Source organism: Macaca mulatta, chromosome 16 (assembly GCF_049350105.2).
Source record: "Macaca mulatta isolate MMU2019108-1 chromosome 16, T2T-MMU8v2.0, whole genome shotgun sequence".
Taxonomy (NCBI): Eukaryota; Metazoa; Chordata; class Mammalia; order Primates; family Cercopithecidae; genus Macaca; species Macaca mulatta.
In genome coordinates this window covers 73,853,349-73,870,003 of record NC_133421.1, presented here as the reverse complement: position 1 = coordinate 73,870,003, position 16,655 = coordinate 73,853,349, and the positions used below count along the sequence as shown (strand labels likewise).

Below are 16,655 nucleotides of genomic sequence, written 5' to 3'. Positions count from 1 at the left end.
CCCATGTCCAGGGTTGGCAGGGGCAGCTCTGGTCGTCTTCTCATTGATTTTGCTCCTTTTAGTCCCTGCCCTAGACCTTTGAGTCTGCCAAGATTTTCAGGATCCTGGGACTGGTCCCTGTGGACAGGCTGTAGGCATAGAGGCAGGATGCTGAACTGAGCACCTGAGGCTTGAGATGTGGCTCGTTCCCATGTGGGTGCTGTGATGCCAGCTAGCTGCCCAGCTAGCTGAGCCTCAACTGCTCATGCATGGAATGTGTGTGAGAATCCCTCCCAATGTTGTAGAGATCAGGATGCCAATGAGGTCACAAAGTGAACCACAGAGCGCCCTGCAAATGTTGAATATTATGACAAGGTTGGGACTCCAAATAGTGAATTGCCTTGCCCACTGTCACGAGGCCAGAAATGGATGGGAACGGGTTTCAGAGTTGTACCCACCTCAGCCCTATGGCTTGACCTTTGCCTCCATCACTCACTTATACACACATGGGCCATGCGTGCCACTCCTGCTCCTCTCAGGGCTCTGGACCCCTTCCCCTCAGCCCCTGCAGCCTCTGCCAGAAGGTGGGAGTTGGGTGGGAGACTCCCAGGGCCCTGGGCTCCCCGAGGCTCTGTGACAGGGCCTCATCCCACTCCCTAGGTCTTCACAGGCATCTTCACAGCAGAGATGGTTCTGAAGCTGATCGCAATGGACCCCTATGAGTATTTCCAGCAGGGCTGGAATATCTTCGACAGCATCATCGTCACCCTCAGCCTGGTAGAGCTAGGCCTGGCCAACGTACAGGGACTGTCTGTGCTCCGCTCCTTCCGTCTGGTACTCGAAAGCCCTGGGGCCAGGGGCTGGGATGGGGCTGGGCTGAGGAGACTAAGGAGGGTGGGCACAGGGATGGGAGGAGAAACCCCAGGAAGCCAGAGGGCTGAAAACGAGGTCCCCTCTGCCTTGTGCACACCTGTTACCTATCAGAAGCTTTCTTACCTGTAAAACAGGGAAAAGAAGAGCCCTGTCTTCTTTCGTAGGGCTGCTGGGGGGACCAAAGTGACCTCTGTCACATTGCCAGCCCCAGAGGAGCCTGACAAAGGGAAAAGCCACCTCCTCCTTCAGCCCTGCCCCACCCTTCCCAATTCCCTTTGCAATTTTTCCGGGACGACAAATGGGCAAGATGCTCCCCAACACTGTGTTTGATTCCTTAATGACCTTAAGCAGCAGTGGAGCAGGAACTCCAGCCCTATACTACAGACCTGAAAGCGGAGGTTCTGGAAGTTCATTAGGTGTAGGATTGGAACCTCTGAATTTGTCTTTCCACCACCCCATAAGGAGCACTATTATTCTTTTTAAAACTGTATCGGTTGGACATGGTGGCTCACGCCTAATCCCAACACTTTGGGAAGCCAAGGCGGGTGGATCACCTGAGGTCAGGAGTTCAAGACCAGCCTGGCCAACATGGTGAAACTCCATCTCTACTAAAAACACAAAAATTAGCTGGGCATGGTGGCGAGTGCCTGTAATTCCAGCCACTTAGGAGGCTGAGGCAGGAGAATTGCTTGAACCCGGGAGGCAGAGGTTGCAGCAAGCCGAGATCATGCCACAGCACTCCAGCCTAGGTGACAGATTGAGACTCTGTCTCAAAAAAAAAAAAAAAAAAACCTTTATCAAGTGACCTTTTCATGCATGCACAAAAGTGTAGAGAAAGTATAATGAACCTCCATGTACCTATGTACCCAGCTTCAACAACTGTCAGCATTCTATAATTCCTGTTGCATCTGTTCCCCAATTTTTATTGTGAAAGCAAATCCCAACATATAATTTCACTTGTAAATACTTTGGTCTGTGTTTTTTTTTAGACAGGGCCTCTCTGTCACCCAGGCTGGAGTGCAGTGGCACAATCACTGCTCACTGCAGCCTTGACCTCCCCAGGCTCAGGTGATTCTCCCACCTCAGCCTCCTGCATAGCTGGGACCACCACATGGTGGCTCAGACCACCACGCCTAGCTAATTTTTTGTATTTTTTGTAGGACAGAGTTTCGCCATGTTGCCCAGGCTGGTCTCCAACTCCTAGGCTCAAGTGATGCACCTTCTTCGGCCTCCCAAAGTGCTGGGATTACAGGTGTGAGCCACTGCTCCCGGCCATAGTCTGTATCTTTAACAGATAAGGACTTGTTTTTTTCTTTTCTTTTCTTTTCTTTTCTTTTTTTGAAATGGATTCTCGCTCTGTAGCCCAGGCTGGAGTGCAGTGGCACAATCTTCGCTCACTGCAACCTCTGCCTCCCAGGTTGAAGCGATTCTCCTGCCTCAGCCTCCTGAGTAACTGGGATTACAGGCACCCGCCACCACACCCAGCTAATTTTTTGTATTTTTAGTAGAAACAGGATTTCACCCTATTGGTCAAGCTGGTTTCCAACTCCTGAGCTCAAGTGATCCGCCCGCCTCGGCTTCCCAAAGTGCTGGGATTACAGGCGTGAGCCACTGAGCCCTGCCCGAACTTGTTTTCTTTTTAACGCATGAAGGGCCTGAGGTGGTAAAATGAGTGTTCCCATTTAACAGAAGGGCAAACTGAGAACTCAGATCGTGCAGGGGGCTGGAGATTCAAGCTACTCGACACTGTTCTTTCTCCTAAGGCTGGGGCTGCCTTGGGTGGTGGTCCCTGGGCTTCATTCACCCTTGCCCTCCCCTGCCCGGCAGCTGCGGGTCTTCAAGCTGGCCAAGTCATGGCCGACGCTGAACATGCTCATCAAGATCATTGGCAACTCTGTGGGGGCGCTAGGCAACCTGACGCTGGTGCTGGCCATCATCGTGTTCATCTTCGCCGTGGTGGGCATGCAGCTGTTTGGCAAGAGCTACAAGGATTGCGTGTGCAAGATCGCCTTGGACTGCAGCCTGCCTCGCTGGCACATGTATGATTTCTTCCACTCCTTCCTCATCGTCTTCCGCATCCTGTGCGGGGAGTGGATCGAGACCATGTGGGACTGCATGGAGGTGGCTGGCCAAGCCATGTGCCTCACCGTCTTCCTCATGGTCATGGTCATCGGCAACCTCGTGGTGAGTGAGGCTGGCTGGGTGGCCCCTGCCCTCGCCCGGGAAGCATACAAGACGTGCCTGATGTTTCACTGTTTTCTATCTCCCCAACACATCCTCTCCAAAATGGCAATTTTATGTGGTTTAACCCAGTAGTTCTCAAATTTTAACCTGTGTAAGAATCACCTAGGAGTTACTTAAAACATAGATCCCTGGCCCCACCCCCAGAGTGTCTGATTCAGCGGCTCTGGGCCTAGGCCTGGGGATCTGTATTTCTGACAAGCTCTGAGGTGATGCTGATCAGTGGATGCTGATGCTGGTTCTGGGACCATGCTGTGAGTAGCACTGTTGGAACCTAGTGTTTTAAGTAAAGCAACATGATAATGAGTCAGACAGATCCACATTCCAGTCCCAGCTCCTTTGCCATCATCTGTGTGACCTTGAGCTAATTGCTGCTTTCTAGTCGGGCTGGGTTCTCTAACTGTCAGATAGAAGAAAAACAACAGGGACTTCATAGGGTCACTGAAAAGATGATGCCATAGTGTGTACAAAGGCACAGTGTTGTGGGGGAACCTGGGCCTCCTGGCCTCCTCCCACCCTCTTGACCTCCTCTGCTCCAGGGCCTATGGTCCAGGCTCCAAAAAAGAGAATCAGGCTGGATGTGGTGGCTCATGCCCATAGCCCCAGCACTTTAGAAGGCCGAGGCCAGGAGTTCAAGACCAGCCTGGGCAACATAGCAAGACACCTCATCTCTGCAAAAAATGGAAAAATGAAAAAAATTAGCTAGGCATGGTGGCACACACCAAACTCAGCTACTTGGGAGGCTGAGGCAGGAAGATGGTTTGAGCCCTGGACTTCAAAACTGTAGTGAGCTATGATCCCACCACTGTACTCCAGCCTGGGAGGCAGAGCAAGACCCCATCTCTAGAAAACATAAAAGAAACAGGTGAAGATATTGGGAAAATGCAGATGGCATAAACTGCATCTCTTCTGCCGCTTGCTGTGGCTCAGGACTTGGCATGCGGGGCTGGTGCAGAGGAAGGGGCCAGGAGGTGACAGCCAGGGTGTAGGGCCATGGTCCAGCTGGCCAGCATTTCTGTGGCTAGGGACCCTGCAGGTGACCCTGACTCCTCCCATTCTTGGGGTGGCAGTGGAGGTCACTCCTGCCAGAGCCCTACAATACTGTGCCCAGCTGCCCCCTGCAGTGGCTGGTGCTTCCCTGGGCAACAGGGACTGGGAAGACGCCTGTCCCCATGTTCCCCAAAGACCTATGGAATCCCTGAGCTGCAGGGACAGCGCTTCTCGGATATCGCTGATCTCTGGCTAGGGGCAGCACTCAGAGGGGGAAGGGGGTGTCACCTTGGCTGCAGAATAAGACCATGCTGCAGCTACAGAAGAGAACCCAGGCCTCCTGTCCCTGAAAGGAGGGTCTTAGGGAGTGGGGAGAGAGAGGGAAGGTGCCTGGGCCCAACTTCGGGGCAAGATTGGGGATGGGGACAGCAGATCCTGAGTAGGAGTTTGTGGATGTAAGTCTAAGGACTTGGGGGTGACTGAGTCTTCAGGGGGTTGCTGTTTCTATGTGCGGAAACTCAAAAACGTTTTAAGCCCCCACTTTGCCACTCACTGACTGGGAAACCTTGAGCCCGTTATTTAACCCTTTGGGCCTTAGTTTTCCTATCTGGAAAATGGGGATGATAATGGGGATGACTCTTTCACTGGGTGGTTGCAAGGATTACGTGATGCATGCGCTTACAAGTGCTTACCAAAGTGCCTGGCCACGTGGTTGGGGGTGCAGGTGTTACATGCATGGAGCAGGGCAGTGCTGGTTTATGTTCCTGCCACCAGGATGATGCTCCCGTATTGGCAGTGGGGGCCTACTGTGTGTCAGTCCCTGCCAAAGGGATTTACCGGCATTGTGCCTAATTCTCTCAGCCACCCCATGAGACAGGAAATGTTATTTCCACGCCCTCGAGGAGGCACTGCCCAGAACCTCACAACTAGTGAGAAACAGAGCTGGTACTGGAACTGGGTCCGTATAACTCCAGTAACAATAACGTCAACAATAACAGTATCGTAATAATGATAACGTCAGCACCAGCTGAAGCATGGTGACAGCTGACATTTATTTAGCATTTACCTAGCATTCTGGGTGCTTCACGTGTATTCATTTCACCTCATCCTCACACCCACCTGTGAGGGCTGCGCTGGTTCATCTGTTTTATAGATGAGGAAACAGGCTCAGGGAGGTGAATCTGTTCCGTGTGTGGGACAGGAGCCCGCAGTCTGGCTGCAGAGTCTGGAACCAGTGCAGACCCTGCCTCTGTGTACCTGTCACCCCCATCACACAGACATGCACACACACACACACACACACACACACACAGACACACACACAGACACACACACACACACACACACACACACCCCACTGACATCCTTTCCCAACCCAGCTTTGTAGCCCTCTCAGTTTGCTCAGAGGGAGTGGAGCGGCCCAGGGAGGTGGCACTGTCAGCTCCTTGGGCACTGTCCCCTCCCACCACCTCCCTAGGCTTCAGAGAAGCAGGTGTCTGCCAGAGGCCACCAGGGCACCCTGCCAGAGAGTGTGAGGACCCGCACCCCCTGTGCCCATGGCACTTGGTCACTTCCTGTGGGTAACTGTGAAGAAGAAGAAGAAGTGACTAGGTCACCAGTAACTCAAAGCACAGAACCCCCAGGGAAATTGATGTCGGCCCCCTCCCCTCCTCCCTTCCCCCCTGCCTGAGGCGGCTATTTCTGTCTTGGGCAGGAGCCGTGTGCAAACCCTGCTGATCCAGAGAGCAGCTAATTCCCATCTCAGATGTGTTTCTGGCAACTGGATCCCTCCCCCCGAGAGAGGGAGAAGAAAGACTGCATTTTGGTGGGGGGAAAAGGCAGAAAAGCCTCTAGGGGACATGGCAGGGAGGAACGGAGCCGTGGAAGTTCCCCCAGCACGTTCTCTCAAAGAGGGTTTTCAGATATTTTTTAAAGAGAGTATATTAATATGATTAACAGACTATAATCAACGGAATGTAGTGAAGACAATGACGAGAAGACCTTGGAGGAAGCTGGTGAGAGCCTGGAGTGAGACCCGCCGAGGAGTCGGCCAAGGGTGGCGGATCCGCAAGTGCAGGCTCCCCAACTCCCCGCGCCCTCTCACTCCCCCAGGCCTCCCAAGGAAGAACCTGGCTATGCTTCTGGCTGACAGGAGCCAGGACCCTCACCCCAGACAGGATTCCCCTTCCTCCCACTGCCCAGGGCCAGGCAGACTGGTAGAAGGAAGGGTGACCACATTAAAGACCTTCATGGCTGCCATTCACCTTGTAGTCTAAGTGAATAATGCCTTCTAAAGTTATACAATGACTAGAAGCTTGGTTCTAGTCCTGGCTATGCTCTGTGTCCTAGGGCAAGCCATGCCACCTCTCTGGGACTCAGTTTACTCATCTATAAAATGCTGAGCTGGCCTCAGAGTTCACCACACTCTTCCCTACACCTTGTATAGCTTGCTTGCTTGTTTTTCTTTTCTTTTTTTTTTTTTCCCCCCGAGGCAGGGTCTCGCTTTGTCACCCAGGCTGGAGTGCAGTGGTGCAATCTGGGCTTACTGCAACCTCTGCCTCCCAGGTTCAAGTGATTCTCCTGTCTCAGCCTCCCAAGTAGCTGGGATTATAGGTGTGTGCCACCACACCCAGCTAATTTTTGTATTTTTAGTACATGGTTTCACCATGTTGGCCAGGCTGGGGCACCTTGTATAGCTTTCTATTATTTCAAACATAATAACAGCCAACATGTGTTGAGTGCCTACTGTGTGCTCTACCTGTATTGATGGGTTTTCTTGCTTGTTTTTTGTTTGTTTGTTTTTTGTTTTGTTTTGTTTTGAGACGGAGTCTCACTCTGTCCCCGAGGCTGGAGTGCAATGGCGTGATCTCGGCTCACTGCAACCTCCGCCTCCTGGGTTCAAGCGATTCTCCTACCTCACTCAGCCTCCCAAGTAGCTAGGACTACAGGCGCATGCCACCACACCCAGCTAATTGTTTATATTTTTAGTAGAGACGGGGTTTCACCATGTTAGCCAGGATGGTCTCGATCCCCTGACCTCATGATCTGCCCGCCCCAGCCTCCCAAAGTGCTGGGATTATAGGCGTGAGCTGCCGTGCCGGGGCTTGTATTGATCTTTTAATCCTCACAACAATGGAAGGAACACTGGCATAATCTCCTTTTTACAGATGAGGAAACTGAGGCACAGCACAGTGAAGCAATTTGCCTCAGAGCACACACCTAATAAACTGGGGTTCAGAGCCCTGCAATATGGTTCCAAAAGCTGTGCACTCCAGTCTCTGCTGCCACCCAAACCCACAGTATTGCATGTGTCTGATCCGCTCTCTGTCTCTGCTGGGCTGTGAGCTCCCTGAGGCCATTCATGCAGTGACAGGGGCTCAGGAAATGTCCATCCACTGGAAAATAAAGTGGGTGGGGGTGCTGGGGGGGAAGAGCAGTAGTCTCCTAAGTCTCTTTCCTTAGGGATATGGGACAAGAACCACAATAGATGGAGTCGGAAACCCCTAGAGGAGAAAAGAGGGTAAATGGTAGGTCACATGTCCCTTCCAGAGTAGCAGGGGCCAGGTTTCTGCACACCAGGAGCGCGGGGTCTATAGTCCCACTTAACAGAGGAGGAGAAGAAGGCACAAAAGATAAAGGTTCCCAGTAAGTCCTGGAAGCTCGGTGACTTGAGCCCAGTTCTTTGTTCTGCATCCTTCAGAAGTGGAGGTAAAGGACAGTCATGGGCCAGGCATGGTGGTGACGCCTCTAATCCCAGCACATTGGGAGGCTGAGGCAGGCGGATCCCCTGAGGTCAGGAATTTGAGACCAGCCTGGGTAACATGTTGAAACCCCATCTCTACAAAAAATACAAAGATTAGCCAGGCATGGTGGCACTTGAACTTGGGAGGCGGAGGTTGCAGTGAGCCGAGGTAACGCCACAGCACTCCAGCCTGGAGTCTGGAGGCAACAGAGGGAGACTCCTCCATCTCAAAAAAAAAAAAAAAAAAAAAAAGAACAGTCATGGAGAGAGTCCCTGTGCCCCTGCAGGCCTCCCTAAACCCTGCCTCTGCCCTGGGCAGCAGACTCCTCTCAGAAGCCCAAGACTCAGTTTCCCCAACTGCAGAAGGGATGATAATAAGCATCACCTCCACGGGCAGTTGTGAGCACCTCTTAGGTGGCATTTTAAATGCCCAACATGTGGTCGTTTGGATCTGTAGACCGAGGACCCCTGTGCTGGCTGAAGGTGGCACCCTCTGGGTCCCGGGGACTGATGTGAGGCTCCCCTTGACTCTATGCCCCAGGTCCTGAACCTGTTCCTGGCTCTGCTGCTGAGCTCCTTCAGCGCCGACAGTCTGGCAGCCTCGGATGAGGACGGTGAGATGAACAACCTGCAGATTGCCATCGGGCGCATCAAGTTGGGCATCAGCTTTGCCAAGGCCTTCCTCCTGGGGCTGCTGCATGGCAAGATCCTGAGCCCCAAGGACATCATGCTCAGCCTCGGGGAGCCTGTCGGGGCCGGGGAGGCTGGAGAGGCCGGGGAGACTGCCCCTGTGGATGAGAAGAAGGAGCCGCCCGAGGAGGACCTGAAGAAGGACAGTCACATCCTGAACCACATGAGCCTGGCTGATGACCCACCATCCAGCATCGAGCTGGACCACCTTAACTTCATCAACAACCCCTACCTGACCATACAGGTGCCCATCGCCTCTGAGGAGTCCGACCTGGAGATGCCCACCGAGGAGGAAACAGACACTTTCTCGGAGCCTGAGGATAGCAAGGTGAGCCAGGGCCGGGGCTCAGACAGACCCAGCTTCAAATTCTCCTGTGACCTGGAGCAAGTCCTAAGTCCTCTCTGAGCCTCCGTTTCTCCAGCTGTAAAATGGGGGTGGTGACCTATGGCATTGTTGTGAGCATTACGTGAGACGCTGTATGTAAAGCATGCAGTCAGTGCCCTGTGAGTGGCGGCTGTCACTATGGTTATTGGTGTGGTTTGATGATCAGCCCTGTCTGTCCGGAAACCCTGATTCTCTCGGTTCATGCCTGGACCAGAACAACACCTGGGTCCCTCTCACCAGCAGGTGGTGCCCTTGGACATGCTGCTCTTACCTGGGCACTGCAGCTCCAGGACCAGGACCAGGACCTGAGAGGCCTGTCTTACATGTTATCCTCTGGGCTTGAGGCCCCTTGCCCAGTCCTCACACTTACCCTCTATTTCTGTTTAGACCCCACCTGGGTCTGCTCCCAACTTCCCAGTGTGGGCCAAAGTGCCAGATCCAGGCAGGGGACTCAGGAGAGGAGCCGGGGCCAACGAGAGTTGGGGACAAGGAGGGCAGAAGCCTCGGGCAGGAACCCTGACCCCTCAACCATGCCGGGGGCATGCTGCTGTTCTCAGATGCCCCTCCCCACCCCCCACACTGTGAGGGCGAGGAAGGGAAAGGAACGTAGTGGTGGTCACCCCCAGCAGCTGGGGCTGAGGATGGGACCCTACCTGGGTCTTGAGCCCCCTCCCCCACTGTCCAGCTCTGGCAGGGAAAGGACTTGTATAGGCGCTAGGACGGGCACCCCTGCCCACCCCTACACCATCAGCCTGAGCCTAATGAACTTTGCCCGGAAAGTTTTTGACTCCTTATTCCCCCCAAATATGTGGCACGCTGGCTTACCAGGGGCCGAGTGCCTATGAGCTATAAATACCTAGGCAACTGTGGCACAGACCTCGGTATGAGGCACTCAGGTGGCAGGGGAGCTGGAGAGCACCAAAGTCCCAGGCTCCCCAGGGCCAGGGCCTGGGGACTTGTTCAAGGAGGGCGAGCACAGCTCCAAGGGGGATTTAGGGAGTTGGGTGCACATTCGGGGCAAGCAACTCAGTGGATGCCCTGGCTGACCTAACACTCTGTGCCTCAGTCTCCCTTTTTGTCAACTGAAAACAAGGACCCCCCCGCCACCACCATGGCGGTTTTCTGGTCACCACTCTGGATACAGAGCTGCCCCCCAAGTTGCCCTCTTCTTCCTTCTCTTCAGAAGCCCCACCCTCAGCCTTGAAGGGGTCCCCTGCAGGGTGGAGGCTGGGGCAGGGAAGCTGGCCTGGCCCAGCAGGAGGAGGTGGGAGGAGGCCTGGCCCGGCTGAAGCACCCGCCTCCCCCACTCCCGCTCCCAACACTGATCAGGTTCCCTTGGCATGGGATGGAGGCTTTGGCTGGGGAACATTTTCCACCCTTTCTGGATTCCTCAGCCAAACAGACCCTGGGGGTGGGAAAGCTCAGACGCTAGGGGCACCACACGCCCATGCTCTGAGGGCTGTGGCAGCCTGGCTCCATCCTGACCCCTTTTCATACCCCTGCCCCCTCAGAGCTACCTTCAGGCCCCCCACGCCTCCCAGACCCCCCACTCGGGCCAGGGTCCCCGCCTCCTCCCTCATCTGAGTCCTGCACATGCGTCCTCATGCCCTCACCATTCCTTTCCAGGCATCAGCCCCGCCCCACTCCTTATGTAAGTGCCATGCGGGCATGACCAGGGCCACCTATGTCCCCATGGGTCCTCGACCATCCAGGGCTGGATGAATGAATGAATGAATAAGTTTGCTCCTCCCTCTCTTCTTCCCTTCCCTTCTTGTCTTCCATCCTGCCCCATCTGGTGGGAGAATGAGGGGGTCTCTCAGGGACCCAGATGTCACATGACCCTGTGACCTCTGCAGAAGCCGCCGCAGCCCCTCTATGATGGGAACTCCTCCGTCTGCAGCACAGCTGACTACAAGCCCCCCGAGGAGGACCCTGAGGAGCAGGCAGAGGAGAACCCCGAGGGGGAGCAGCCTGAGGAGTGCTTCACTGAGGGTGAGGGCACCCCCCACCTCGTCTGGGTGTCTCCCCCAGGCCTGTAGCCCTTGCAAGGGGCAGGCTACACCAGGGCCAAAAGCACACGAACCTGGGGCTGCCTGGTCATCCCCGTGCCTCACGCGTCTAGGGGTGGTGGCAGTACATGCCCAGAGCTGTGGTGCAAGATCCATGCAGAGCCCTTGGTGCAGACCTAGCTTGGAGCGAACGTGCAAGAGTGCGGGTGTCAGCTCCTGAGATCCTCCCCTCCATCTTCAGGGAGCAAGGCCTTCAGGACATGGCACTGGAGAAATGTCGTTGTCCATAGAGCTTGCTGGGCTGTGCAGGGTGGAGACTGCCTGGGCGAGGTGGGGAGTGGGGCAGCTGAGAGCACCAGCACCAGGGCTGGGGGCCAGGAGGCCTTTCCTCTGCAAGCCGTTGTCACATGCTGGATCCGGCTGTGGAGGGAGGCCCTGAGCCCCCCATGTCAGCCAGATGGAGCTGGGTGAGGGAGGAGGTGGGGGCCCCGCGTCTGGGAGCTGGAGAGAGGCATCCTGGGACGCCGTGGGAGGGTGCTGACTGTGCACCCCAAAGCAACCTCAGGCCCATGATGTGGTGCCTGTCCCCGTCCCCCATCAGCCTGTGTGCAGCGCTGGCCCTGCCTCTACGTGGACATCTCTCAGGGCCGCGGGAAGAAGTGGTGGACTCTGCGCAGGGCCTGCTTCAAGATCGTCGAGCACAATTGGTTCGAGACCTTCATTGTCTTCATGATCCTGCTCAGCAGCGGGGCTCTGGTAGGCACCACCTGGGAGCACGGGGCAGGGGCAGGGGCCAGGCCCACAGCAGGTCCTCCAGGAGCTCCCCATCTCCACACACAGAAAGGACCATACCCTGGTCAGTCCCAAACCCTGAGAATCCTAAAGGAACTCGCTGTGCTTCCAGGATAGGTTACAGGATGTGCTGACTTTCTTAACACGGCAGAGGTCCTCCGTTGTTACTTGGGCGCTGACTTTTGTGCAATCTCTGCTGACGAGGAGGCGGGAGAACCCTGGGAATGAGGGGCGCAGGACCGAAGATGTGTCACTGTGGACCTGCCCAGCAGATGATTGCAATTTGCTGTTGTTGGGCTTGGGGAAGGAGGGCTGAGGGATTCTCCCCACTAGGAAATGCGCTTATCCCCACGATGGGTGGTGGGAGTCCAGGAGATGCGGACAGTCTGTCCCCTGGGCTGGGCCCCCACGGCAGACCCCTGGGAACCAGCAGCATCGAGCAGGGCAGGGGACCTGGCTGCCGCCCCAGCCTGCTGGACCCCAGCCACCCTCGTGGTGCTGGTGCCCCCAGGCCTTCGAGGACATCTACATCGAGCAGCGGCGAGTCATCCGCACCATCCTCGAATATGCTGACAAGGTCTTCACCTACATCTTCATCATGGAGATGCTGCTCAAATGGGTGGCCTACGGCTTTAAGGTGTACTTCACCAACGCCTGGTGCTGGCTCGACTTCCTCATCGTGGATGTGAGTCCCCCCACGCCGGCCCCGTAGCTACATCCAGAGGCTGTCAATGTGGCGGGGACCTCAGGAAACCCAGGCCCTGAAGGGCAGGACCTGCCCGAGGCCACCCCCAGAGTCAGACCCTCCATCAGCACTGCCCTTCTCAGACACAGCTGCCCAGGGAGGGGTTAGGGACTGGGAGGCCTTCCCTTCTCCTAGGGGAAGGAGGCCTTGTGGGAGGACAGCAGGCATGAGGGCTACTTACTATCCCTGCCAATAGGAGTGGAGGAGTTTCTTACTTCATACATTTTATGTATTTATTTTTAAGATGAGTTCTTGCTATGTTGCCCAGGCCAGTCTGAACTCCTGGGCTCAAGCAGTCCTCCCACCTTGGCCTCCCAAAGTGCTGGGATTACAGGCGTGAGCTGCCACACCCGACCAGGAATGGAGGATTTTCTTAGCCTCTTAGATGCGCTCACAGGCCTCTCGAAGGAGTCAGGTACCATCCCTCCTATTCAGTCATCCCCAGTTAGTTGATGACATCACTGAGGTGTCGCCAGGCTCCTACAGGTAGTGGGACAGGTGCCAGAGCTGCTCTTCCCACCAGACAGAACCACCCACTAGGGAGGGGATCTGAGGGAGACAGCCAGGAGCTGAGTCCAGGAAGACCCCTGTGGCCTGGGCTTGAGGGGAGGCTGGGGCCTTGCACACAGTGACCCCCCACCCCTCCCCTGCAGGTCTCCATCATCAGCTTGGTGGCCAACTGGCTGGGCTACTCGGAGCTGGGACCCATCAAATCCCTGCGGACACTGCGGGCCCTGCGTCCCCTGAGGGCACTGTCCCGATTCGAGGGCATGAGGGTGGGTGCTGAAGGGGCCTCTGGGGTGGGCTGGGGATGGGGGACCGGCCACCTTCAGTGCAGGGTGGAGAGTGCATGTCTATACTCCAACCACCGCCAGAGGGAGGTAGAGAGCTTGGACCAACGGTCCTGCCTGAGGCCAGGTCTGGCCCCCACTTCGCCTAGCTGTCCTCCCCGCAGCCCATCTTCTGCCTGCCCCATTCCCGCCCTCAGCCCCTGATCCAACCCGCCCTTAGCTTACCTCTGCCACTAGCTGGGGGGAGCAGAGACTGCAGAAGCACCCAGGACGGCCCCACGGCCAGGGAAGAGGAGGAAGGAAGGCAGGTTTATGTGGTGTTTATGGGTGGTTTATGAATGGGTTTATGGGTGGCCCTCCCCAGCCTCAGACTGAGCCATCCAGGGCTTTGAAACAAGGTGCCTGAACCCTGGCTCTGAGCCTCCCCCTCACCCCCCACTGATGAGCTTGGCGTCACGGTTGGGGCCATGCCCTTGAGCTTGGGGTCAGTTTGGGGAAGATCCACTCAGGCCCTGGAGAGCGGAAGTGACAGGTAAACACAGGGCTGGGGCAAGAAAAATGGGACTTCCCCAGGAAGAGAGGTCTGCCGGGAGCAAGACCTGCTCCAGCGGGACAAATTTCTGCAAATCCGGAAGCCATGGCGAGCCCACCCAAGCGTCCCCTTCCTGTCCCTGCAAGAGGCCAGCCGAATGCTGGGCCCTCTGACCTCCAGAGCCAGAGAGCCCTCCCGTTGAGGGGAAACAAGCTGCCTGTGGCCACGCAGCTTGTCGGTGCCCCAACCAGGAATAGAGCTCCCCTGGGCACACCGGGCTTGTGCCACCCACTCTGGAGGTCATGAAATAGCTCCTCCGTAAAAAGAGAGGGGTCTCAGATCCAGCCCAGTCTGCAGTGGTCGGGTGGGCTGCGTGACTAGGCTGGTGGGGACGGGGCTTCTGTCCCAGAGTTCCTGCTGCTTCAAAGGCCCTGGTGCCCTCTTTTCTGTGCCTGTGTCTGGGGCTCTGGAGCTGAAAACCCATGAGCAGGGGCTGGGTCACGTGAGCTGAGTTTCCTATGGGGGCTGAGCAAAGAGTGTTTGTCTCCTGCCTGGTGACCCGTGACCAGGCTGCTTCCAGAGAAACCCGGCACCCCTACTCCGGGCTGATGGCTCCAGCCAAGCAGAGAACCCTCTTGACCACCAGGCCTGCAGCTCCCTCCCCCTCCCCCTCACCACCCCCAACCTGCACACACACACAGCCCAGCAGGTCAGCCCTCCTCTAGGAAGCCCTCCCTAATTGACAATGCCCAGCTCTGCCTGGTCCCCTGGGTGGCATGGAGATTGGGAGCCCTCTCTCAGAGGCTGGGAGAGGCACTGGCAATGGCCCCCCTGGCCCCCAGGTGGTGGTGAACGCCCTCCTGGGCGCCATCCCCTCCATCATGAACGTGCTGCTCGTCTGCCTCATCTTCTGGCTGATCTTCAGCATCATGGGTGTTAACCTGTTTGCTGGCAAGTTCTACTACTGCATCAACACCACCACCTCTGAGAGGTTCGACATCTCCGAAGTCAACAACAAGTCTGAGTGCGAGAGCCTCATGCACACGGGCCAGGTCCGCTGGCTCAACGTCAAGGTCAACTACGACAACGTGGGCCTGGGCTACCTCTCCCTCCTGCAGGTGGTGAGTGTGACCCACCACCCCTGCCGGGAACCTGGATGGAGGTGCCCCCCACCCTGGTCCCTCTCATTGTACCCAACTCCAATGTCATTCCTTGTTAGGGGACTGCCCACCCTGCTTCCAATGCTGGGGGGCCCCCAGGCAGTGTCTAGACCCCTCTGGTCTTTATTTGATGCTTGCCCAGTGGGGCTCTGGCAGGTGGCCTCTGGCAGGGGAGGACCAGGTTGGGCGGGGGAGGGAAACTCATGGATGATGAAAGCAGGGCGCAGCCCCCCGGCTCACTCCCCAACCACACTCTCTCAGGCCACCTTCAAGGGTTGGATGGACATCATGTATGCAGCCGTGGACTCCCGGGAGGTGAGTCGGGGTCGCTGAGATGTGGCTGGTGAGTGAGCCAGGGAAGAGGACTCAGACAGGAGGGAGACACGGCAGCACATTCTGTCCCCGAGACCCGGCAGTCTGGGGGTGGATGGGTCCTGCCCTCAGGGCTGTAGGGGGCAGGGAGAAGCCAGCGTGCACACCCACGCCGTCCCACCCTGTGGCTTCCACAGAAGGAGGAGCAGCCGCAGTACGAGGTGAACCTCTACATGTACCTCTACTTTGTCATCTTCATCATCTTCGGCTCCTTCTTCACCCTCAACCTCTTCATTGGTGTCATCATTGACAACTTCAACCAGCAGAAGAAGAAGATGAGTATCAGCCCAGCCCCCCGGGCCCTCCCCATGCAGGACCTTCCTCCTCCCTCCCTTGTCCACTTTCTACTGTGCAAACCCACAAATGCTGCCTGAGCACCTACCAGGTTGCTGGTTCAGGAAGGTAGCTTGAGTCCCAGTCCCACCAGGCCGTCTTGAACAAGTGACTTGGCCTCCGTGAACCTTGGCTTCCTTATCTGTAAAATAAGGCTGCTGGGCCTTAATAAAATAAGACTGCTGGGCCAGGTGCAGTGGCTCACGCTTGTAATCCCAGCCCTTTGGGAGGCCGAGGTGGGCAGATCACAAGGTTAGGAGTTCAAGACCAGCCTGGCTAACGTGGTGAAACCGCATCTCTACTAAAAATACAAAAAAAAAAAAAAAGAAGAAGAAATTAGCTGGGCATGGTGGCAGGCACCTGTAATCCTATCTACTCAGGAGGTTGAGGCAGGAGAATCGCTTAAACCCAGGAGGTGGAGTTGCAGTGAGCCGAGATTGCACCACTGGCACTCCAGTCTGGACGATAGAGCTAGACTCCATCTCAAAAAAAAAAAAGAAAGAAAAAAAGAGGCTGCTACAACCTGCCCTGTAGGTTACTGTAGGGCTCAGCAAGATACTGATGAAAAGTAGCCAGAAACAGACTGCAAGACAGCATTGATCCCCACTCCCCTTCCCTCCCTTCTCCTCGGTCCCCCATTCTCCCCTTGTCCCTCCATCTCTGACCCTCTGCCTTCCTCCAGGCCGATCTACAGGGGCGGGGGCTGCCTTATAGGTGGTGCCTGAGGTGGGGGGTCCTGGAGGCAGGAAGGGGGACCCCACCCCAATCTGACAAGCCATATCCCACTATACTTTGGAGGGAAAGACATCTTTATGACGGAGGAACAGAAGAAATACTATAACGCCATGAAGAAGCTTGGCTCCAAGAAGCCTCAGAAACCAATTCCCCGGCCCCAGGTACCTCCCCTCTGGGCCCCCTGTCCTGTGTGTGGTGCCAGGCTCCTGCCTAGGGGACTGATGGGGATAAAAGATTTCCTGCCCTCCACCCACCAGGCTGTGTCCCTGGGTGAGGTTAGGCCCAC

At 56.2% G+C, this 16,655-nt stretch overlaps 1 protein-coding gene across 1 annotated transcript in view; it reads left to right on the top strand.

Moving 5' to 3' along the window:
* The window catches only part of SCN4A (sodium voltage-gated channel alpha subunit 4), a 52,077-nt gene that overhangs the window by 30,133 nt on the left and 5,289 nt on the right, over positions 1-16,655 (top strand). The window contains exons 14-24 of the mRNA XM_015120096.3: positions 640-813; positions 2,680-3,036; positions 8,367-8,843; positions 10,757-10,892; positions 11,511-11,665; positions 12,213-12,386; positions 13,100-13,222; positions 14,612-14,890; positions 15,191-15,244; positions 15,439-15,576; positions 16,426-16,530. Coding sequence (XP_014975582.1) covers positions 640-813; positions 2,680-3,036; positions 8,367-8,843; positions 10,757-10,892; positions 11,511-11,665; positions 12,213-12,386; positions 13,100-13,222; positions 14,612-14,890; positions 15,191-15,244; positions 15,439-15,576; positions 16,426-16,530 — 2,172 coding nt within the window. The remainder of the gene's footprint in view (positions 1-639; positions 814-2,679; positions 3,037-8,366; positions 8,844-10,756; positions 10,893-11,510; positions 11,666-12,212; positions 12,387-13,099; positions 13,223-14,611; positions 14,891-15,190; positions 15,245-15,438; positions 15,577-16,425; positions 16,531-16,655) is intronic.